At 61.8% G+C, this 23,455-nt stretch overlaps 2 protein-coding genes across 10 annotated transcripts in view; both read right to left on the bottom strand.

Annotated features, from left to right (window-relative positions):
- RASD1 (ras related dexamethasone induced 1) lies at positions 1-2,956 on the bottom strand. Of its 2 annotated transcripts, XM_059998269.2 has the most exons (3): positions 2,106-2,956; positions 1,376-1,715; positions 480-1,156 (listed from the first exon to the last, which is right to left on the bottom strand). In XM_059998269.2, exons 2-3 carry the CDS (start codon positions 1,659-1,661, stop codon positions 612-614), a joined length of 831 nt encoding a protein of 276 aa, XP_059854252.1. In that variant the 5' UTR covers positions 1,662-1,715; positions 2,106-2,956; the 3' UTR covers positions 480-611. The 2 variants fall into 2 exon arrangements, with proteins under 2 accessions (XP_069396229.1, XP_059854252.1); XM_069540128.1 differs by lacking the exon at positions 2,106-2,956 and having other exon boundaries at positions 1-1,082; positions 1,376-1,785.
- Positions 2,957-4,917: 1,961 nt separating this feature from the next.
- Positions 4,918-23,455, bottom strand: part of PEMT (phosphatidylethanolamine N-methyltransferase) — a 47,774-nt gene continuing 29,236 nt past the window's right edge. For 6 of the 8 annotated variants that reach the window (XM_059998065.1, XM_059998066.1, XM_059998068.2 and 3 more), the window contains 6 exons: positions 14,276-14,391; positions 10,147-10,292; positions 9,464-9,523; positions 8,303-8,414; positions 5,491-5,565; positions 4,918-5,193 (listed from right to left, as the gene is read on the bottom strand). In XM_059998065.1, the coding sequence (XP_059854048.1) occupies positions 5,136-5,193; positions 5,491-5,565; positions 8,303-8,414; positions 9,464-9,523; positions 10,147-10,292; positions 14,276-14,391 (567 nt within the window). In that variant the 3' untranslated portion in view covers positions 4,918-5,135. Of the gene's footprint in view, positions 5,194-5,490; positions 5,566-8,302; positions 8,415-9,463; positions 9,524-10,146; positions 10,293-14,275; positions 14,392-16,607; positions 16,787-23,455 lie in introns of all 8 variants that reach the window. The other 2 variants (XM_059998067.1, XM_059998061.1) reach the window with 2 other exon arrangements.

Raw genomic sequence — 23,455 nt, 5'->3', positions numbered from 1 at the left:
TTTAAGTTATTTTATTTTACATTAAAAAACCAGTAACAAGACTAACTTCAAAGGTAAGGTTTTGTTCACGTCAGGTGGCGACACCAGAACCGCCATGCAGTGCAAGCTCTCTGTTTTGCTCTGTGCAGTTGCACACACATGTAAACAAGGCACTCCCTAGACCCGACCCCGCCCGCAGTTTCAGGCCAGCTGTCATGGCAACCCCCAATCACAGATAATGCCCCGTTTTGTCCTGGCCCTCCAGCTGGCAGGACCCATTTCTGAAAGCCCAGTGGTGGCTGATTAACTCCCATTCCCACCCCCATTCTTAGGTCTTTGTGAGAAACAAGGCAAATTCAACCTCTGCTGGGCGGGTGGGGCTAGCGGGCGCCTACGGGGGATCGGGATCGGACGTGGGGGAAGCCCGGGCTCAGCTAGCTCTCTTTCCTTCCGGAGCAGATAATGGTCCCTTCTCGGTTTCTTTGAGTCTCCCCAGTGAACAGGCTGGAGTGCTGGGAAGGAAGACGCCCGTCCGCGCTCGCGCGCACGCGGCTCGGGACGCACGGCCCGGACACTTGACTCTTGGACAAGAGGGTCTTCTGAGGCTCTGCGTCCGCGCGGGGCGGGAGTTCCTAGCTGATAACGCAGCGTTCCTTGTCCTTGGTCTGGCCGCCGCCGCTGGCCTTCTCGCGGATATACATGAGATCGCTGTGCACGCTTGGCCTGCGCGCCCAGGGCGCCAAGATGCCGAAGGCGTCGTCCTGGTCGCCGCCCGCTCGCCGCAGCCTCTTGCCCCGCAGCGCCTTCTTGTGCAGCGCCTCGCAGTGCTGCGCCGATACCCGGCGGTGCAGGTCCGGGCTCATCTCGCGCGGCAGGTTGGCCATGGCGAAGAGCGCGTGGAACATCTGGTCCAGGCGGCTGTTCCTCTTGGCCGAGATCTCGAAGTAGGCGCAGCGCTGGGGGTCGGCGCCCACCAGCTGCTCGATCTCGCGCTGCTCCACCTCGCGGTAGAAGTCCCGGTCCCCTTTGTTGCCACAGATGACCAGGGGCACGTCCACGTTCTCCTTGGTTTTGTTCTTGAGGCAAGATTTGGTGTCGAGGATCTGCTGCTTGAGCCTCTGCACCTCCTCGAAGGAGTCGCGGTTGTCCAGGCTGAACACCAGGATGAACACGTCTCCTACGGGGAGCAGAAAAGGAGAGGGTGAGGGCAGCCGCCAGGGGACAACTTAAGCGGGCTGACTTCGGGGCCTCCCGACGCCGGGGCTCCGGCCGCCGCGAGGGTCGCGCCGAACTCTCCGCGGCCGCGCCTCCAGCCCAGGCGTCCGGGGACGAGGGGTCCCCGGCACTGCGGCGGCGCGCTCCCTCCCCTGCCCGCTGCCCGGCCGTCCCGGCTCACCAGTGAGGATGGAGAGGCGCCGCATGGCGGGGAAGGGGTGGTTGCCGGACGTGTCGAGGATGTCGAGCTGGTAGATCTCGCCGCGGATGCAGTAAAACTTGCGGTGGAAGTCCTCGATGGTGGGCGTGTAGGCGTCCTCGAAGCGGCCAGTGAGGAAGCGCGACACGATGGCCGTCTTGCCCACCTTGGACGAGCCAAGGACCACCATGCGGTAGCAGTTCTTGGCCGGGATACTCAGTTCCGAGTCGCTCTGGCACATCTTCTTGATCATCGCGGCCAATTTCATTGAGCAGAGGGACCGCGGGGGCGGGCGCGGGGCCGCGAGACGAGTCGACTGTGGCTGGGGGAACGGGGCAGAGCGGCGCGGCTCGAGCTCGGGACGAAACCTCTGCCTCTCAGCGTCCGGCGACTGCCCTTATATGCAGCCCGCGTGGCCGCCCCGCCCCGCGCCCGCCCAGCCTCTGCGCGTCACGGTGCGCACGCTCGCGGGCCCCACCGCGCGCTCCCTCCACCTCCGCGGGCCGCTGCCCGTTCCCGCCCGCGGGGCTCGGGAAGGAAACGGTACAGGGTCTGCCTGCGGCTACGGGCGCGCGGACCCTTCGCTTCTCCGCTGCGCGGGGCTCAGCGGCCCTAAGGGCGTCGGGGACACAGTCCCGGCTGTGCCTCTGGCCTAGGGCAAAGAACCCCCCACTCCCCTGCCACCGCAGCACTCACACGCGCACACACTCACTTTCTTTGGGACGCAGCTTCGCCAGAGAATAACGACACTGGGCAGCGTGATGGCATGTGCTTGCCCGGTGCTAGGCACCGCGTCCGGGCTCCGCCCATCTTCTCGCCAGCTCTGCGAACTGGCCCAGCGTAGGCCCCTTCGCGTCCCAGGCGGGTTTTGCTCCCGGGCGGCCGTGCCAGCGCGAGGTGGGCGCCTCGCGCTCCGGCCGCCAGAGTGCAGCAGAGGCCCCGCCGCCGGAACGGGGAGCCGTGAGCGCCACGCTCAGGGCTGGAGTCAGCGCAGCCAGAGCGTCCCGACCCCGCGTTCTACTGCAGGCTCAGCTCCTTTCTCCCAACCAAAGATCCGCTGGATCCTGGCAGGGGTTTTCAGCCAGAGGCTGTCCCGTCATCTTCCTGTCGGAGACTGGAAGGACCAGAGGTTTGCCCTTAGTCAGTCTGAGGCCAATGTCCCCTCCCCTCCCCATAGCATTTTGTGCCTCTGGAGTCCCGTGGGCCAACATTCCCATTTTTATAGTTGGGGGAGCTGGTCTCGAAGCCAGAGTGAGCCTGAATGCTGTGTGGGCATCACAGCAGTCTCCGGCCTTCTCTGGACCTCGGGTTCCTCTTCTGGAAGATGGCGGTCTGGCTCTGACTGGCTGAGAACTTGCGAACAGTGTAGGGGCAGGACCTGGTAATAACAACAATAGCAAATGACCCACGAGGCTGCAGGACAAGCCGGGGGGCGGGGGCAGCAGGTAGATCAGTAACCAGGAGTGGGCTGCTGCCGAAAGGCTGGGGAAGAGGCTGCCGGAGCTGGCCAGCTCTGGCCTGGAGCTCATGGAAAAGCCATCGCTCCCCGTGGTGACAGGCGAGGCACTCTGATTTGGGAGAAAGCCAGGGCTGTTAGCTGTTGCCACCCACCCATCCACGCATCCACGCAGGTCGGAGCTGTGGGCAATGCTGGGGTGCCAGCCCGCACCCCTAGCTGTTTACACAGGGCCTCTAGACTCTCATGGGCTTCTCGGCCAGCCCTCTATGACGAGGATTCCAGCAGAATCTCACACCCTCTGCAGGGGGGCCAGGAGAGTGTTTATTCCACGTATTCCATGCCAGGCATTGTTCTTAAGTCCTTCCTCGTGGCACCCGTGAGGGGTGGGAACTATTACTCTCTCCGTTTTACAGGTAGAGAAACTGAGGCAAGGAAAGTGACTTGCCTAGGGCCCACAGCTAGTAACTGCAGGGTCCAGGGTTTGAACACAGCTCTCCCTGGGGTGGTCAGTGGGCCAGGACCCAGCCTAGGGTCAGAGCCTCCCTCCCCCGACCCCAGGTTCGGCCCCTTCCAGCTGGTGACAGTGGTGGGTACTGAGCCCAGCCTGGGTTCTCAACCTTCGATTCCTGGCACCTGGGCCCATCCCCACCCACAGATGCCGGGTTCTAAGACTTGTTCTCCCAGGTCAGCCAAGTTCATTAGGCCCTGAGCACACCTGTCGTTCTTTCCCCAAAGTGTGCCCCCTCCCTCCCACCATTGCATTAGTTCTAGGTTGTCCAGGTTTACGATGTTACCAGTGATCTCTCCTCCTATGCTTGAGCGCCTGCCTGTACCATTTCCTTGCAATGAAGCGATTTTCCAGCTCAGAGTGGAATGGGGAACCCAAACGTTGGGGGTGGGCTGGGGTCGGACAGCTGGACCCCAAGGCAGGAAGTGTCCACCACAGCCTGGTCTGCTGGCACAGAGTGGTTTAGAAGGTTCTTGAAAGCCGTATTGAGGAGTGCCGGGCAGGCCACGTCAGGGGGCGTGTGGATGGATGCTGTGCTGAGCGCCAGCCTGCCGCCCGAGCCCACCCCCAGCAGCTCCTCGCCCAGAGGGTCCTGTGTCACCCCGGCCCACAGCCACACCTGACGAAGAGGGCAGGGCTGAACGGAGCTGGGTTTCCCCTCTGACCTCGCTTCCTCGGCAGTTCCCTCCTCAGCTGCGGGCTGCTCCCATCACAGCTGACCCTCCCCACTCCGGGCCCACCCCTCACGGCGGCGTAACCCGCGGGTCAGAGGCCCGGAGGTGCTTGGTCTTGCCCTGACAGAAGGAGGGCTTAGGCCATGGGGGCCAGCATGTCCTTGAAGGCTAGGGAGGATGTGTGTGCAGCGGTGCCCGCGGAGGGGTGAGCTTCCTGTCCCTGAAGGTATGTGAGCAGAGGCGTTGGGTAAGATCAGCCTCTGTGCCTCCTGTGGCCCCTCGAGCCCGGAGACCTCTGGAGCCCAGACACCAAAGGGCACCCTTGAGGCGCTCCATGGCGGGGTGGGGGCCCAGCAGCTCCGGTGCCCAGGGCGGGCACAGCTGTGGCAGCCACTTCACAGGTGAGAACGCAAGGCTCAGGGCCAGGCGCACACAGAGTACACCCGTCTGCCATCCTGAAGGGAGGAAAGGCGAGTTCTGTGCCCTTGGAGGGCTGGGGGCTGTGCAAGGGAGGCCGGGCCCAAATGCGGGTCCTGCCCCGTCCCTGTGGCTCTGTGGTCAGGCCCGGCAACCGGCCCCGGATGGCCCCACAGCTGCTCCTTGTGGCCACACGAGGTCCACGAGGGATTAGGAGAGAAATGTCAGTACCCAGAGACACCAGCTTCAGCAGGGGGATGGGGGAGGGCCCAGTGCTTCCGACCCAGGAAGCCGAGGCAGGGCCGGTCCCGCTGGCCCCCCCCCAAGGGGCAGAAGTGGGGTGAGGCTGGTGGCACAGGAGGCCCAAAGGCCTGGGCAGTCCCCCCCATTCGGCGTGGATGGCGGCGCCGCTCCTGGCTCACGGACCCCCTCCCAGACCCCAGCCTGCCCCTCCCTGGCCTGGACAGACAGAGACCAAGGAGGGGCTGGGGTCAGGTGCCTTTATTGGTCAGGATGTGGTGGGTGGCAGGGGGCTCTGGGGCCACACGGCACCTTCCAGGCCCCCAAGCCACGTTTCCAAGGCACTGGACGGCCCAGGCCAGGCACCGCTCTCCCCCTCCCCTCGAGGGGCGTGTGCTCGGGGCAAGCCCGAGGTGGGGACCCCCACGGAGTGGCCGCGGTCCGTCAGCTCCTCTTGTGGGCCTGGGAGGCTTTCTGCCGGTAGATCTCAGCGGTGAAGGGCCTGCGGGGGTGGGAGAGAGGCTCACTCAGCTGGCGTCGAGGTTGACGTTGCCACCCAGGCCCCCCACCCGGCGTGGACAGGGTGAGGGGTCCGTGTGGGAGCAGGAGGGTCCAGCACCACCTGCCCGGCACCCGGGCCACCCTGTGCCCGCTCTCAGCTGCTCGTCTGCCACCCTGACGGTGACTCGGCGTGGCCAGCTGCCCAGGCCCCAGGAAAGGCCTTGGAGGGAGAGGCAGGGCTGGTGCAGGTGACGCGGATGGTACACGGCAGCCCTGGCCCGAGACGGCGCCTACTCACTCCTCGTACAGGATGGCGACCGTGTAGGTGAGCGCCACCACCGTGGTCAGCAGCAGGCCGGCGGGGCTGGCGTGCCTGCGGGGAAACGCGGGTCAGGGGCAGGCCCGGGTCCAGCCTTCTCTCGGACCGGGGTTCCACGGTCCAGGCCCTGACCCGGGGACTAGCTCGCCACTGCCCGTCCAGGCCTGGCTCCTTGTCCACAGGCCTCCAGCACCAGTCAGGAGCTCAGAACAGTGATGTGGGGAGGACGGAATGGCTGGCCTCCCCAAATCACTTGAGTGGTCAGCGTGTCTTCTGCACAGGAGGCTGTCCCGGGGCAAAAAACGCTCTCCTTGCCCACCAGAGGTGATGTTCTCAGGCTATTTTCTAGAAGTGGGTCCAGGGCCGCCAAAGCCAGGCGGAGCGTCCCTTGGGCCCCTTCACGGGCTCTCTCCTGGTGACTGCTGTGGGGGCTGAGCCCCTGCATAGACAGTCGGGGAGGAGAGAGGTGGGTGAGCTGGCTGGTGGAGCCCAGGAGCCAGAGGGGAACGTGAGCCCCAGGCCAGGGGCCCCGAGGCACAGGGGCTCGAAGACACACGAATACCCTTTGGGGACCCTCTGCCCTGCCTACTCCCCTCCCGCTGGGACATCACACTGTCCATCTGGGGGCTCCAGCAACAGTGAAGGGTAAGTGTCCCCTACGAAACCGCCAACTCCCGTTCCATGGGCTCCATTCAAATCAAGCTTGAGAGGCGGACTGGGCCGCTTGGCCCTCGGCACTGCCACGTGGAGATGCCAAGGCCACAGATGCTTTGGGGCTGAAATGAGATCTGCCCTCCTGAGGCTCTGCTCACTGGCCCTGGTGCTGTTTCCTGAGTGGGCAGGGCTTCCCCCGCACAGCCAGGCAGCCCAGGTGCTGGGGAGGGGCAGGCTGGACCCCCCAGGGGACCTCAGGGCCAGGGCTCTGTGGCCACTGTATCCCTAAGGCTGACGGCCCCTGCCTGGGAAGCAGAGTTAACTAGGCTCTACGGAGGCGAGGGTCGGGGCAGCCGGTGCCTGGTCAGCCCCGACATGGGCCCTTCTCCGTTCCGTCCACGTGAAGTTTCCCACCTTCCAAGACCTGTCGCACCTAACAACCTATGTGGAGATTATCATCCCACACTGCAGATGAGGAAACTGAGGTCCACAGTGACCCACATGCCAGAGCCCAGGCCTGGCCCCGAGCCTAGGGCAGGTAGGGTTGGTCCCAGGGACCTGGCTGTGCATACTGGGGAGGGCGCGTCTCACTCGGGCTGACAGGCCCAGAGACAGAAGGCCCGGTTCCTGGTGCCCCCAGAATCTTGCTGCTCTGGGCCTTCTGGGGCTCCCACACACCTGGTTGCTTGGGTACCCGGAAGGCCCACCCGTGGGGCTGCAGGTCGGGGACAGATGGGCTGCGGAAGGCCTGGGGCAGCCCTGCTGGGTCAGCGTCTGGCGCCCCGGGTAATGGCTTGTCTCTAATGAGCTCTCAGACAGAGGGCTCCATCCCCAGCACAGCCGAGGCCCCCTCCTCATCACCGCATGGCTGCTGTCCTCCTGAGGGGTCTGTGGGAGCCTGGCCCCCCTAGGATCCCTCACGTGTTCCTGAGAGCCTGGCCTGACAGCGCTGAGGAGGCAGCGACCTCTCACTTCTGGGTGCCAGGCACTGCTGGGGCACAGAGAGGACCCAGTGTGTGGCTCTGCCCTTGGAGGCCCCGTCTGAGCACAGAGAAAGAACGTGAGTGTGTGTGAGTGTGTGTGTGTGTTGGGGGCATGTGGTCAGGGAGGACTTCCTGGAGGAGGGGACATCTCCAGTTGGGTTTGGAAAGACCCAAGTGGGAGGGAACATCGGGTGTGCTAGCAGGGCAGGCTGCAGGGGGACCTGCATGGGGTTCACCCTGCCAGTCTCATGTGGGAGATGCTCTGGGGAGTGGGTAAGTCAGGGATGTGAAGCCTGCCCCACTGGATCCCACTGCCTGAGTCCAGGTGAAAGGGGCCAGGCTGAAGGCAGGTGGGCAGGGGCTGCCTGGTCTGAAGTGGGACTGGGGTTGGGGGGTGTCCCACAGACCCACACATGCCCCTCTAGCTCCTCGTCACTCAAAGCCCAGTGATTGGATCCCGGGCCACCCCCGAAGGTGGGGCTGGGAGGGGACGTCTCGCTCGCTCCAGGCCTTCCACCATTGATTCATTCCTTTGGGTCCTGTCGCCCTTCTGGTCTCTGGGAGCACTGGTAACCTTCTAGGTAAGTGGTTTTCAAGCAGAACACTTTCTACAAAAACAACTTTCTATGGAAGAAGTCCTCATCCAGAAAATGGACGAACGGGAGCTGCTCTGGGGGGCGAGCGGCGTGATGCCCTGTGCCAGCCTCTTTGACGGCGGGCCGCTTGCTGGCATCCACAGCTGGCAACGCAGACGGAGGTCGGCTCGGGGCCTCATCCGCAGGGCGCGGATCCCTGAGCCTGGCCGTGGGCAGGGAGCCTCCCAGCCCAAACGTTCCAGCACCGAGTCAGCAGCCTGCAGGCCCCGGGCCAAGAACAGCTTTTACAATTTTAATTGTTTTAAAAAATCAAAAGAATATTTTGTGACTCGTGAAAATTACGGGAAATTCTAATTTCAGTGTCCATGAACAAGGCAGTGGGGCCCCCAGCCACGGCCATTCCTTCACCTGCCTGCAGCCCGGGGACCTCCCACTCTTGTAATAGGGAGTTTACCGACCCCAGTTCTAGGAAGGGGACCCTGACCAGTGCCCTGGGCTCCACGGAGGCACGAGAGCTGACCCATCGCCCAGGAGGCACAGAGGGAGCCCGGGACTTACATGATGGCCCAGCCCAGGTAGTTGGCTGTGCTGCCCCAGTACATGGGGTTGTCCAGGACGCTGAATGGGAACGTGGTCACTCGGGTCTCCTTCAGGATCCCGAAGTAGTCGCCTGTGCACAGGGTGGGCAGGACGGGGGGGGGGGGGGGGGAGTCACAGCCTGGCCACCCCATCCCAGGCGAAGGGGCCTGGGGTCCCCAGGGGCCGCGGCACTGTGAGTCTCCACGCCCACCTGCTCCTGCCTCTGTGCCTTTGCACACGCCGTTACCCCTGCCTGGGGTGCCTATTGCCCGCTCCCTGCACACCTCTCCTCTGCCATCTCCCTCAGCTCACATCCCCTCCTGTAGACCCTTCCCCCCACACTGTCCAAGGCAGGCCTGCCTGCTATTCACCGTCTCTGCCTCCATCTCCGCCCCCCACCCCGGGCCCCACCAGCCGGCCTGGAGCCGCTCACAGGGGAGCGTGTGGCCGCCCCGAGAAGCCTCCCTTAGAGGCATGAGACACAGGCGGTGTCCGGCGCAGCACTGCTCACTAAGGCCCCTCTCCCCGATGTTGAGCTCCAGGCACACGTAGGGCAGAAGGAGTGGCGGCGGCGTCATCGCTGTCTGGGGACAGAGGGCTCGGGGCCGGGGAGCCGCGGGAACCTTTCTTCCCGGTGGCACAGAGACCAGCTTTGGGGTGACTCACGGAGGGAAGCGGCCGCCATGCCCTACATCCCAGAGTCTGTGGGCCCCTTGAGTTTGCACACCGTTTCTCCGCGGCAGCAGCTGGTATCTGGGCCCTTCCCCCTCCCTCCTCCAGACCCTGCGCTGCCCCCGCCTGCTGCCCTCTGCTGTGGGGCTGCTCACCCCGGCTCTCCTGACCTGAGGCGACAGCACCACCCTTCCCTCCCCCTCCATGAGGCCCACACCGTGGTCCCCACCTCCTCCCTGCCCCCTAGCCCAGCTCGGACCCACCGGTCGCCTCCTCGTTGCTGGGAGACCACGCCTGTGGCCCCCTTCTCCCCGGGAGTGACACCTCAGTCCCCTGCATGGCTCTCGGGACACGTGCGACGTGGCCCCCGGCTGGCCTTCCACTCTGGCCCCACTGGCCCTTGCACACCAGCCACCCTGCCCTCCCGCCCGCAGCGCTGCACCCCACCCCTCCGGGTTCCGCCTGCACCTGCACACCCTCCTCTAGCACCGGGCTCCCTCCAGCTGCTGCCAGGTCCTCGCCCAAGTGCTGGTCCCCAGAGGACGACAAGTCTCATTTGCCTTCCGAGGGTCTTCTGTGGGACCCCTGCTGCAGCCCGCAGAGCCCCAGGCCGCCCCAGGCACTGCAGGGAATGGAGGCCAAGACTCCACAGCTGGCTGGGGCGAGGGGAGGAGGACCCAGGAGCCCCTGACCAGGCCGTCAGAGCCGGGTCACCTCCCTGTGCCCCGTGTGCCCGGAGGGCACTCTCTGCGGCAGTGGCCCCCTCCCCCTCCCCCAGTCCCGGGGCTGCCCTGGCCCCTGCAGCCCCCACCCCGCCCCCGGGCTGCTCCCCTTCCCGAGCTTCCAAGCTGCTGGGAGTTGACGTCAGGAGGACATCCAGCCAGGCCAGCACTGGGCTCCCAGCCCCAAAGCACCGGAGCCGCAGGCAGTGGGGAAAGCAGAAGGCGCAGCGCCCCCCATGTGTTGCCAGCTCCGGCTCGCAGCCCGCACACAGCGAACAGAAATCCCGCCCTTCCTGGCGGCCAAGCAGCTGGATGGGGTTTGAGAGCCCGGCCTCCCAAACGGAGCAGGGCAGACCAAGGCCTGGGGGAGCAAAGGCGGCCTGGAGCTGGTGGTAGCCGGGCCCCGGCCCCCCGCCCTGGGGGTCTTACCTAGGAAGGTCCCTGTGAAGCCCAGAGCCAGGAAACTGGAAAGGACAAACACGCCGCCCACTCCCAGGAGTGCCAGGCCCATGCCGTAGGCCAAGGGGTTGTCCAGGCTCTGCATCCTGGGCTGGCTCAGCATGGCCTGCGTGAAGCTGCGGGGCAGGGGACGGGAGAGACAGGTCACTGCTGTGCAGAGGGGCCACCCTGCCCCTCCCGCCCCCACCCCCTGGGGTCCCCAGAGTAGCCGGGCTAGGAGTGTCGAACTCGGTGCAAGGCGGGTGCCGAAAGCGAGTGAAGTGGGCTGCAGGGGGGCCGCCCGAACTACATTCAGCCCGTGGAGAACAGCGGCGCCTCCTGCCCCGAGCATCTCCCTGGCCCCAGCCCACGCCAGGCAGAAGGGGTCCCAGTACGTGTTCAGTAGCCAGAGGAAAAGCAGCCCCCTCCCCTCGCCTCCTCTCCCCGCAAAGGAAGAAGGGGGGCAGGGAGAGAGGGAGAAGCGTCTGTTTGAACAGCAAACAGGACGCCGTGGGCAGAGGCCTGCATGGTGACCTGTCAAACAGTGGCACACATGTGTCAGGGCACACCTGGCCACCGGTCATGCTGCCCACACCCCCTGCTCTCCACCCACCCCTCCTGCTGCCCGGGCTCAGGGTCACCCTGCAGCTCCAGGCTGAGCCGCTGGGATTGGCTCAGGGCCGCGCACACGCAGTGTTGTGCTAGGTGGCCGAGCCGTGCCCCCCTCCCCACCCCCAGCTCTGAGAGACCAGCAGCCTCCGCCCCTCCCCCTCTCCTGTCTGCAGGCAGTGGAGTGGGAGGGGCCGGGCGTGGGCAGCAGGTGGGCCCTGGCCCAGCAGAGCCCACCTGCAGGCCCCTGGCTCCTTGGCCACCAGAGTGCTAGGGACCACGCGGCAGAGCGAGTGTGCGTGAGTGGGGTGGGGGAGGCGCTCAGGCCTCCACGCGGATGACCCACTTCCGCTCAGCCCCCGCCCAGGCTGACCCCCGACCCCCAAACCTAGGGCAGCGAGGCATGCCGGGCCCCCCCCCCCGTCCATCGCTAGGCCGCCTGCGGCCCCAAGTTCTAGTGGGGGCACCGCATGGCGACCCGATGGAAGCGCCGTGGGCTCAGGCAGAAGAGTGGCACTGGGTTCAGACAGGCCTGGGTGCCCCAGGCTGTTTTCACCCCTGTGATGGTGACACTGGGAGGTATGTGACCCGCTGCGCTCTGCCCACAGAGCTCAGGGACAGGGGAGTGAACTGAGGGTGACACCATGAGACGAAGCAGGACAGGCACGCTGGGCGGGGCCCGAGCTGTGAGCCCACGGAGGAGACGCCGTTTCTTTTGGGGTTTTCTGCGCTGGGGGTGCGAGTGGAGAGCCTTATCCATGTCTCTAGTTCTGCTTTTAAAACCTGGACTGAGCTTTTGGTCACCAATGTGACAAAGCTGTCTGCATTCTGCTCCCCAGAAATCCCGGAACATGGGTGGAGATGGGGAGGGGTGTCCCACTTGGTGCCCATTTCTATCCGCAGCCGATAAGCCCAGGGAACCCCAGCCGCTCGGGGACGTGGCCGCGACACCGTCTCGGGCTCGGGGCACTAAGCTCCCGGTTCTTCAACCCACACCAAGCAAAACTGTCCACGAGAGTAGCATCTGACAGGCTCACTTGTGTTTTCTAACACACATTAAAATAAGCATACAACCACAAAACCAAAAAAAATGTTCACATGGGTAACATTTTCCACCTGTGAAGAACCATGTGGAATTTAGGGCTCCGATGCTGTACTGATTCTGTACACTTGATCAACACATCACCTTTCCAAAGTGTTCCCCAAACCCATCACAGCCAAGAGAGGGTCTGTGGTCTTACAAATCCGCCCGGTTGGGGAAAGGAAGGGGGAGGAGCCCAGGCTGATAACCAGGCTCACCCTGCTCTGCATAACCCCACAACCCCTCCCCTGGAGGGTGGGCTGCCCTGTGAACACCAGGGGTGCCAGTACCTGGTGGTGCGAGGTCAGGGCATTTCACCGAAAATGTTACCCTGGGGCCCTTTCAAAGAGGCTTTGGAGGTCAGAGAGACTCTCCCACTGGCCTGGAGGAAGGCGCCCGCCCTGCTGTGGGGAGGGCACAGACTCCAGGATGAGAGCCTCGGTCCTGCAGCCACAGGAGCTGAGTCCTGTCCCCCGCCCATGAGCCTGGGGGAGGCCCCACCTGATCTCTATGTGCTCCCCCCGCACCGGCTGCCCGGCCTGCTCTGCAGTGAGCTGTTCCCGTCTGTCTGCCCCATTCACTGCTCCTTCGTGCGGCCACTCAGCCATCAGGCCTGTCCTGACCGTGTCCTTGAGCAGCTCCAGCTGGACTCTGATGCAGCAACGGCTGGCACCCAGATGGCCACAGGGACAGAGCCACCCGTGCTCACACCCCGCCAGTGCGCCGGTCCACACGCAGGCCCCTGCCCTCAGGCCACGAGCACACAGGTGTGGAGGGAGGCTTGCTCCCCCCAGCACAGCCCGGCTCCTGTCCGCTGTGCCTCAACCCGTGACTGACGGACACCCATTCACACGGTGAGGTCCTGAGCACCACAAAACTATACCTTAGATGGCTGAAACGGTCACTCACACACACACACACACACACACACACACACACACCCTGCAGGAACCACATAAAGCGACAGGTGAAGGGTGCTAGGGAAGGGGGCAGGACTCCCACAGAGCCCCTCCGCAGAGCCCCAGCCAGACCACCCAGACCTGTCAGCAGGGGGCAACCGGGAGGAGGACCTGAGAGGGGAGAAGAGGAAACAGGCCTGCGGGGGGCGGGGGGGGGCGTCCTTTCTCTCCCCCCAGATTCCCTGGGTGGCCAGCTCAGCCAGACACCAGGCCTGGCCGGCACTGACACAGGGGCCTGGACGGTGGGGAGGGCGCTGGACCTGGGGTCACTTCCTCCCAGGCCTCCTAAGGGCCCAGGACACAAGAAGAAACAGGAGGGACAGGAAAAGGCCGTCGGCCCTCGGGGCTTGGCCCTCAGGGTACAGAAGCAGGACGGACAGGGAGAGGGGCTTGTCTAAAGCCACCTGCCTCTGCGGAGCGCTGGCAAAGGGGGGGCTTGGGTCGGGGCCCCAGGGGGCCCCCTTCAGCCCTTGGGCCGCCGGGCTCTCCATCGCCTCACCCTCCGCCCCTCTGCGGCCCCGGCCCCCGCCTGGCTGCCCACCTGGGCGCAGCCCACCTGCAGGGCGGGAGGGACTGTCAGCCTCCACCCCCCAGAAACAGCAGCTGGGGCTGGCCCAGGGTTCTGGGCCAGCAAGTACCAGGCCGAGGAGAGCCCGATTGGGGTTTTCTCTTTACATCTTGGACTCAGGAAGCCAAGAACGCAGAAGTCTAGAACCGGAAACAGCACATTCTGTTCGGGGAAAGGCAGCAGGTCCTGCATCCTAAACAGACTGATGTTTCGGGAGCTCTAGATGCCTCCTCGGTGACTGCCAGGAAGAAAGCGGCCGGCGGGGATGGAATGTGCCCACTCGGGCACTCACGCGTTCGCTCACCCGTTCATTCATTCATTCACTCATTCAGAAGGGCCAGAGTGTCTGCAAAGGCTCGTTAGGGAAGAAAACAGGAAAAAAAAAAAAAAATCAATCGAGCCGAAGGGTAGCACCTGGGCTGGCCTGCAGCCCAGGTGGGGCCGTTTGGGTCGCCTCTCCCCCCAGGCTGAGTTTCTAGAGAGTAACTAGGGGAGGAAGGCCGGAGTGCAGCACAAACGCACCAGCAGCCAAGCCCGCGGGAGGGTTTCAGGAGCCGACACAGAGCCCGCCAGGCTGTCCTCTCCCCCACCCCCCGAGGTCACTGCTCGCTGCCCTCCATGCGGGCACCTCTCAGCCAGCAGAGCCGCGCGGGCGAGGTTAGCCCAGCTCAGAGCAGCCCCTGCACAGTGAAAGCCAACAGTCCATCCGTTCGCTCCCTGGTCGTCATCCCGTTTGCGCCCCCCACCCCCCAACAGCTCGCGGCTCCCGTTTTCCTTCCACGTCCCGGGTGCCGCCTGACCCCCCGCACGAGCCTTCCCGGGCGGCTGGGACTCTCGTGGAGGGGACGGGGTTCCGTGCGGTCGGGCTGCCCCTCCCGCAGGCGCGGGGGGCGGGGGCCTTACCAGTGGGAGCGCAGCACGTTGAGAAGCAGGATGGCGCCGCCCAGGGTGCAGCAGGCCAGGTGGGGGGACCCGAAGGCCCCGCTCAGCTTTCGGGTCTTATGTTCCCATCTCGCGACCTACGCAGCGGAGAGAGAAGTAGCCTGCGCGTGAGGCCTGCGCGGAGGGTCACGGTGCAGGGCGGGAGCGGGGTGGAGGGGTCAGGAGGAGGGGGGATGGGGGGATGCGGCTGGCAGCCGGGGGTTCTCAGCCCAGCCCCGTGGGGCATCCACCCTGCGAGTCCTGTACGGACGGACCACAAGGTGCTCCCGGAAGCAGCCTCTCCCGGCAAACACGACAAACACGGGGGCAGGGGAGGCCCTGAACCCGCGCGGCCCGCTGCCGTCCTGGCTTCCTCTGCCCACGGCCTGGCACACACTCGGGTCGCCCACTGCATGACACAGGGGACCGCGGAGGGCAGGGAGCCTGCGGACGTGGCCCAGCGCCACCATCCGCGGGGCGCTCCCACCGGGTCCGGGGCCCTCAGCCCTACCCCCCAGTGCGCCGCCAAAAACAGACTTTCCAGCTTTTAACTTTTAGCCACAGAAGCCTGCCTTTATTTTTTCAAGCTCGTCACGCCTGAAATCTCGACCTTCGGCATCCGACAGCGGAGCCAAGTTGAGGGCGGCCCCTCAGCTCCCTCCCGCCTCTGCCGTCTCCACGGCTGCCTGCCTGTCCCTGTGGCACGAAAGCCAGCCGGGCCAACTTGCTCAAAGTCGCGGGGGCGTCTGGGTGGTCGGCCTTCAGGACAGGAACCTGCACACGTTTCCTTCTGGGGCCCCTGGGGGACAGTCCCCTCCAAAGCAGCTGGACCAAAGGGAACCCACCGAGGGGTGAAGGGAGGTCCTTGCAGGGTGACTGTCCGTCGGGAAAGTGGACGCAAGTGTCCTTGGCCGGAGGAAGCAGCCTGCTTTCACACATGGACCCGAGACTCAAGCCACAAGGGTGCACGGGACGTCCAGGCAGAGTGAGCTGGGAGGGGCGCTGACGTCCCAAGAAGCGAGGGATGCCAACGCCAACAATAAAAATCACAACCGTCGATTCAGCACCTGACGATTTAAGTGCTTTTACCTGCGCTCACTTAACACTCAAAACAAGCCTGGGCCGATAGCACTGATGAACATGGATGCAAAAATCCTCAACAAAATACTAACAGACAGAATCCAGCAGCACATTATAAGGATCATACACCAGGATCAAGTGGGGTTTATCCCAGGGATGGAAGGATTCTTCAATATACGCAAATCAATCAATGTGATACACCATATTAACAGACTGAAGGAAAAAAACCGTATGATCACCTCAACAGATGCAGAAAAAGCTTTCGACAAAATTCAACACCCTCCAGAAAGTAGGCATAGAGGGAACCTACCTCCACATAATAAAGGCCATATATCACCAACCCACAGCCAACATCGTTCTCAATGGTGAAAAACTGAATAGCTGATTCACTTTGTTATAAAGCAGAAACGAACACACTGGGACTTCCCTGGTGGCGCAGTGGTTGAGAATCCACCTGCCAATGCAGGGGACACAGGTTTGAGCCCTGGTCCGGGAAGATCCCACATGCTGTGGAGCAACTGAGCCCGTGCGCCCTAGAGCCTGCGAGCCACAACTACTGAAGCCCGCGGGCCTAGAGCCCATGCTCCGCGACAAGAGAAGCCAACGCGATGAGAAGCCCACGCACCGCAATGAAGAGCAGCCCCTGCCCGCCGCAACTAGAGAAAGTCCGCGCGCAGCAGCAAAGACCCAACGCAGCCAAACATAAATAAATAAATAAATTTAAAAAAAAAAAAAAGAAACTAACACACCGTTGTAAAGCAATTATACTCCAATAAAGATGTTAAGGAAAGAAAAGAAACAAGCCTGGGGTGGGTGGGATGAGGTCCGTTTACATGTCGGGAAGACGGGGCCCCTCAGAATTGACTGGGTGGGGGGGGGTCACTCAGCCACAAAGAGGAGCACCCGAGCGACCCCGAGACTCCGGGCCCAGGGTCCCTTCTATCTGAAGGGGCCCAGTTGTCCTTCAAACATGCTGTCTTTGTCACAAAACCTTGTTCCTGGTATGGGATTTCAAGATGCAGCTTTAAAGGCCGTTGATTTTTCCTCCCAGCTGACGAGCTAACGCTTTCAAAAGGACACTGAAATGGGTGGGAAACCGCGTAGTACCACGTCCTCACCCCTCCTGCAGGCCCGGTGCGGGAGCACAAGCCCCGGGGGCCAGACCCAGAGCCCCCCGCGTTTGTCGGTGCAGGCATGTTCCGCGCTCTCCCCCCACCCCGAACCGGCCACCCACCGAACGGGGCACGTGGACGAAGTGTGGTCCATCCAGAGGACGGCTGTCATCGGCTTCATGCAGCGCAGGAGGAGTCTCCATCCTCGCAAAGGCCTGGAGGGCAGAGCCCACCACGGTGACGAGTCAGAGCCGCGGCGGCTGGGCTGGGGGTCTGACTAGGAAGGGGCGGGAGAGGACGTCTGGGGAAGGAAGGGTTAGGGTCTTGATCAGGGCGGTGGTGACACAGGTGTATACATCTGTCAAGACTCAAACTACATTAGAATGTGTTTATTGTATACACACTCTAGCTCAATAGAGCTGATTCCTGAACATCCCGTACCTGTAGAATCTGAGCTCTAGGGACAGATGAGAACGGCCACACACGTCACCCACCCGGGCAGACTCTTCTGCTCACGACACGCCGGGTCCCGCCCCTGAAGGAGGGGCCTCTCCCCTGTATCCAAGGGGGCCGTGACCGGCTGCACCCCAGCCCAGAGCCCTGGGCAGCGGAGGGGGCCGAGCTTCAGCCGAGCGAACCGGGCGCCGGGACCTCCGGACTCCGGGCTGGGCCCCCCGCTGCTTTGCGGACGGTGGAGCGTCTTTCCACCAAAGGCCCTTTGGGGACCGCTCTGCCAGCCTTGGCCTCCCAGATGGCCCCCCAACGCCTGCTCCTTCACCTGGGAAACGGCGGGGTCATAACTGCACTTTCTGAGCAACCCAGAGACAAAAGGTGGGAGAGGGAGGAGGGGAAACAGCGAATCCGATTCGCCAACAGCTGTCTGCCTCCAGGCCGGCCAGCCTTAGACGGGTTGTTATTTCAAGGCAATCAATAAAGCAGCTGCCAGGAGCCTTGCTGGGTCCGAGGTTAATGTCCCGCCTGGCCTTCCTCGGGGCCCAGCTGCACACTTCATCGGATTAGGGGCCTGGAAGCAGGCAGTGGAGCTGAGCACAGGGGACTGGCCACCACGGGCTGGGCCGTGAGATGAGGCGGGTCAGCACCCCGGGAGCTGAGTGACTGGTGCGAAGCGGGATGACCAGACGCTCTGCCGTCACCCTCCTGACTTGGCGTGGCTTCTAGGTTGCCAGGACCCCAAAATGGAGATGCCCTGGCCCAGCCCCTGGCCCTACCCCACACTCACGTTCCCTCTCCCGAGGGCTGCCGGAGAAACACAGGCCCCCAGGTGAACCTGGATCTCACATAAAGAACAAATAATTCAGTACAAGTTGCCCCAGATGTAGCTCCCTTTTGTTGTTTCCCTGAAATCCAAGTGAACTGGGCTGGTTCTGCGTTTGCCACCTTGGGCCACCTTGCACGCACCCCGGGCAGGGTCACCAGCTCACCTCTGTAACGGGTAGGCCTCTTCCCCAAAATGTTGATTTTTTTTTTTTTTGCAAACCTCTCCCACAGAATCTGGGCCAGGAAGGAGGCTGCCGGGGCAGGAGGGGACTGGGATGGATGGAAATCAGGGGAATTTGGCCCTGACCGCCAGCCGCCAGCTGTACATTCCGTCAACCGAGTCAGCAGGGAAATGCGACAAACGGGCCAGTGACTCCTTACCCACCTCCCAGTGTGCGGGGAAGAGCCAGCGGGCGATGGATGGCCACACGCCAGCACCAGCGCCTCGTCCGGGTGGAGAGGGCCCCTCCCCCAGGGGCCCTGATTCCAAGAGCAGCCCCTGCGTCTTGGTCCCCTCCGGGTCCCACTCGGCCACACTGATGGTGCTGGGTCTGCCTGTAAAGGAGGTGGCTCTGTTCCCCACGGCAGCCCGGGGCCCGCGTCCTGGGGCTCAGAGGGCGTAAGGCGTAGCCCAGAGGTGTTTTGGTCAAACCCACATTATTTAAAAATATCTGTCCATCAACAGAGGAATGGATAAAGAAGATGTGGTACGTATATACAATGGAATATTACTCAGCCATGAAAAAGAACGCAATTGGGTCATTTGTAGAGACGTGGATGGACCTAGAGACTGTCATACAGAGTGACGTAAGTAAGTCAGGAAGAGAAAAATATCGTATATTAACGCATATACGTGGAATCTGAAGAAACTGGTACAGACGACCTTATTTGCAGGGCAGAAACAGAGACACAAACGTAGAGAACAAACGTATGGACACCAAGGCGGGGAGGAGGGGCGGGATGAATTGGGAGACTGGAACTGACATATGTACACTATTGATGCTATGTGAGAACCTGCTGCATAACGTGGGGAACTCAGTGCTCTGTGGTGACCTAAATGGGAAGGAAATCCAAAAAAAGGGGATATATGTATACGTGTAGCTGATTCACTTTGCTGTACAGTATAAATTAACACAATATTGTGAAGCAACTATACTCCAATAAAAAATAAATAAATAATAATAAAAAAATATATTTGACCCAACAATTCAACACCATTTAGAATTTCCACATTAAAACCCAGGCATCTGGGGCTTCCCTGGTGGTGCAGTGGTTAAGAACCCGCCTGCCAGTGCAGGGGACACGGGTTCGAGCCCTGGTCCAGGAAGATCCCACATGCCGCGGAGCAACGAAGCCCGCGCGCCACAACTACTGAGCCTGCGCGCCTAGAGCCCGTGCTCTGCAACAAGAGAGGCCACTGCAATGAGAAGCCCGCAAACAGCAACGAAGACCCAATGCAGCCAAAAATAAATACATTAATTAAAAAACAAAAACCCAGGCATCCAATTTGAGGTGAAAAATCTGGACACTGAGGCTATGGGGGCTTCCACCCTGCACGGCAACCCCGGCCGCAGCCACGCCCAGGGTGGGAGCAGGCGTCCCATGTGGGGTCGGGCTCCTGCAGGCTCATGCGGGGGGGCGGCAGGGAGACAACAGCCGCATGCCCGCCGGATGGGCAGCCCCGTTAACTGCAAAGCTGACTCGCCCGCGTCCACAGGGAAGGAGAAAAAACACGTTCCCAAGACACGCGAGGCCTTTGAGCTAGGAGCCACCAGCTTCGCAGGGCGCTGTGTCCCAACACTCAGAGGAGGCCTGCTGGGTTTGAGGCCCAGGGATCAGAGTGTTGACGGGTAACGTCATTGACTCAGGACCTGGAACTCCTGTGTGTGAGCCAGGGGGGTCTCCGTGGGCTCAGCAGGCCTGGACCCTGGCCAGTTGTCGCAGACTGTGTGCCCGTGGGCCGTGTCCTCTGCCTGAAACACCAGTGGTACTGACCACAGACAGTCACAGGGACCGCATGCTCGCCCAGGGCCAGGCAACAGTGTGTCCCCTGGGACACCCTCACACAGGGAGGCTGACAGCCCAGTGGCACCTGTTGGAACCAGGACCTGCCAAGCATCCCGCACTGTCCGAGCATCTCACTGGGGACACAGTGAGCGTGGGTGACAGCAACTGAAACGACGGGGCATGGGGGTGAGGCCACAAGGACAGAGGTGGACCCTGGGGGGTCTTTTCAGGGCCTGTGGTCCACAGAGCAGAGAGTGTCCAGCGCTGGAAGCATGAGAAGTCCTTCCTCTCGATCCATCCACCCACCCACCAGGCGCCCATGTGTCTGCACGCCCAGCTCTTACTGGGGCCCTACTCCAGGCCTGATGTTGTGCTAGAGTGTCGCTCTCTTGAAAAGAAAATGGGGAAAAACCCAGGAAGGAAGTGCTTGCTCTGATTGGTACATGTAATGTAACAGTGGTAACTCAAAGCCCAGATGGCTCCACAGGACAAAAGCCAGGGCAGCAGGAGGAACCTGTGCCCTGAGCACCTCTACAGCGCGGCGGGGGGGGGGGGGGGGGGGGCTGCTCTGGACCGCCCCCAGCTTCTCAGACGCCCCACGTGTCCGTGAAGTGAGGCAGCGGTCCCCACGCTCCTTAAAGGACTGACTGCTGGGTGGGGACCCAGCGCCCGGAGGACGGCAGGTGGGCTGGGTGCCGGGTCCCGGGTCCCGGGTTCGCCCACGAGCTCCTCTGCCTACCAGCCGTGTGACCTGGGGGCGTTGCAGCCCCTCTCTCTGCCTCAGTTTCCTAACCCGGAAGAGGGGGCCAAGCAGCGACGTCGCACCTCGTAGCGCTGCTGTGAGAGTCCGGGAGTTGACGCGTGTCTGGAGGAGACTGCGGCGCTGTCTGCCTCCTTCTGGGGGGACAAGCGGGGGCGGCGGGGTGCCGCCCACAGGTGAGGAAAGCCTGCTGTGCCCGCGTCCCGGGCGGTGAGGGCCGGCAGAACTGGGACCACGCGGGCACCCGTCTGCCAGAACCTCCCCCTGCAGCCCCCGCGGCCCTGAACCCGGCAGGAGGGAGGCCGGCCACCGTCTAGTCCGGGCTCTCCACCTGGGGGCCTGGGCGTGTTCCGGGGCTCAGTAAACATCCCCAAACGGAAGCAAAGGCCGAGTGCTTTTGCATTTGTAGCTTTTGCTGAGAAGGAGTCAGCGTTTCCTTGCGTTTTTCAAAGGGGCCCACAGCCCAGAAGCACGAACCACCTGTGCACCACCACCCCTCCCGCTCGGGTGGCGGTCCCCTCCCGCCAGACACACAGGTGCTCCAGCCTTCTCGCCTTCTTCTTCCTGCCTGCGATGCACGCCACGAGCTGCCCTGGACCACCCAGCACAGCCAGAACCTCCCGCTCCCTGCACCTGGCTCCACCGTCAAATGACACCCCACCTCTGTCTGTGCTCAGTGTCATATCCGCACGCGATGCAGCCAACAGAGGGGGCCCCTGCGAGCGCTGATCTCCACGCGCGGGTGGACGCGGGAACGCACGACAGCTCAGCGGCCTTCCACCCAGCCTGCTGGGTGAGGGGCTTCCCTGCAGCGGGGCTCGGTGGGGCCCGCCCAGCTGGTTCCATCTAAAAGTGGGCGACGGCCTGGCCTGGAGGGACTGGGAAGGGTGGGAGCTAGAGGGCTCCGCGAGAGGGAGTCCCAAGCTGCGCCCTGTCGCACAGGGTGGCGTCCAAGAGCTTCCCCCAGCCGAACTGCCCCTTCACCACTGTCCATGAGCTCGCTCAGCCATCACCTGCTCACTGGACACCTTCCACCGGCTTGTCCAGGGAATACATCGACGCTGAGCAGCACGCAGTCTTCCCCCAGCAGTGAATTCCCATCTGGACTCGACTGCCTGGGAGACGGTCCCCAAATCCTACTGCCCACCCCAGACAACCTGAAAGCTTCCCGACACGGCATGACGGAGCTGAAGCGTCACCATCTGCAACTCCTAAATGAGGACCCAGGAAACTCTATCATCAGGGACAGGGCGGAGAACCTGGCCGTGAGGGTCAGGCTGACCTCCTGAATCCACTGGTCAATCTCAGTGTCATGCAAAGTGGCGCTTCCTGACGGGCTGGGACAGGTAGCGTGACGTGGAACGTCTGGACACGGCACTTGGCAGGGCAAATAATCAAATACTGGCGATTTCACATGCTTCAACCGAACACGCAGCACGTTTACGAAAAGTTCTTTATAACTATCAGGTTCAGGAAATATAGAGGAACACGTTAAAAAGCATCACAAAGATATAATCGCCCAAACTCAGAAAATTCTACTGGACAAGTGATTCAGTTTCTTCCATAAGTAAATGACATGGAAAGAAGGGGTGGGACACTGGTCTGGGTAAAAAGGGCTCGGGAATCACATCGACTGAATGCAACGTGTAGACCTTATTCAGATCCGGATTCAAACACACCAACTGGAACAAGATACTTTTGAGACAATTGGGGAAAATTAAACATGGGCTGAGTACTGAATGGTATTAAGTCATTACTGCTGTCCTTTCTACTTCCAGCTAAGATGGATGAAGCTTAGCCTCTCACCCGAAACCACCCAAAACGGACAAATATACAAGGGCTTTCCAGACACCAGACATGAAGGAATGGAGGACGCTGATTTAAACCTAACCCCATCAATAACATTAAATGCTAATGGCCAAACATCTCAATTTAAAGGCAGAGATTGTCAGGACTTCCCTGGCGGTCCAGTGGTTAAGGCTCTGCACTTCCACTTCAGGGGGCTCGGGGCTGATTCCTGTCGGGGAAGTTCCACATGCCATGGGGTTCAGACAGGAAAAAAAAAAAGAAAGAAAAAGAAAAAGCAGAGATTGTCAGATTGGATAAAAAAGCAAGATCCAACTGCATGCCGGCTCCACAAAATACACTTTGCTTATAAAGATACAAACCAGATCAAAGTAACAGGCTGGCACAAGAGACATCCTGCTAACACTGGTCAAAAGGAGAGTGAGTGGTTACATTGATTTCACACAGAAATCAGAGCAAACATTATTACTGGGATAAAGAAGATCGTTTCATGATTATCCAAGAGGACATAACAACCCGAAACATCCATGCACCCGATGCCTGAGCTTGTGGTCCATGAAGTAAAACTGATAAATCTGCACAATAGAAATAGTTATTTCAATGCCCCTCTCTCCATATTGATAGAACAAGTAAGGATATAGATTTGAATACTATCAACCAACTTGGTCTACTGACGTTTATAGAAGACTTCACTCAACAACAGGAGAGGGACTTCCCTTGTGGCGCAGTGGTTAAGAATCCGCCTGCCAATGCAGGGGACACGGGTTCGAACCCTGGTCTGGGAAGATCCCACATGCCGTGGAGCAACTAAGCCCGTGCGCCACAACCACTGAGCCTGCGCTCTAGAGCCCACGAGCCACAACTACTGAGCCCGCGTGCCGCAACTACTGAAGCCCACACGCCTAGAGCCCGCGCTCCGCAGCAAGAGAAGCCACCGCAGTGAGAAGCCCGCACACCACAACGAAGAGTAGCCCCTGCTCGCCGCAACTAGAGAAAGCCCGCACGCAGCAATGAAGACCCAACGCAGCCAAAAAATAATTAATTAAAAAAAAAAACCGGTAGAAATTAGTTTCAAGTGCACACAGGACATTTACCAAGATAGACCACGTGCCGGGAAAT

This window comes from Delphinus delphis, chromosome 19, assembly GCF_949987515.2.
Source record: "Delphinus delphis chromosome 19, mDelDel1.2, whole genome shotgun sequence".
NCBI classification, from domain to species: domain Eukaryota; kingdom Metazoa; phylum Chordata; class Mammalia; order Artiodactyla; family Delphinidae; genus Delphinus; species Delphinus delphis.
This window is presented reverse-complemented; position numbering and strand designations above follow the sequence as displayed.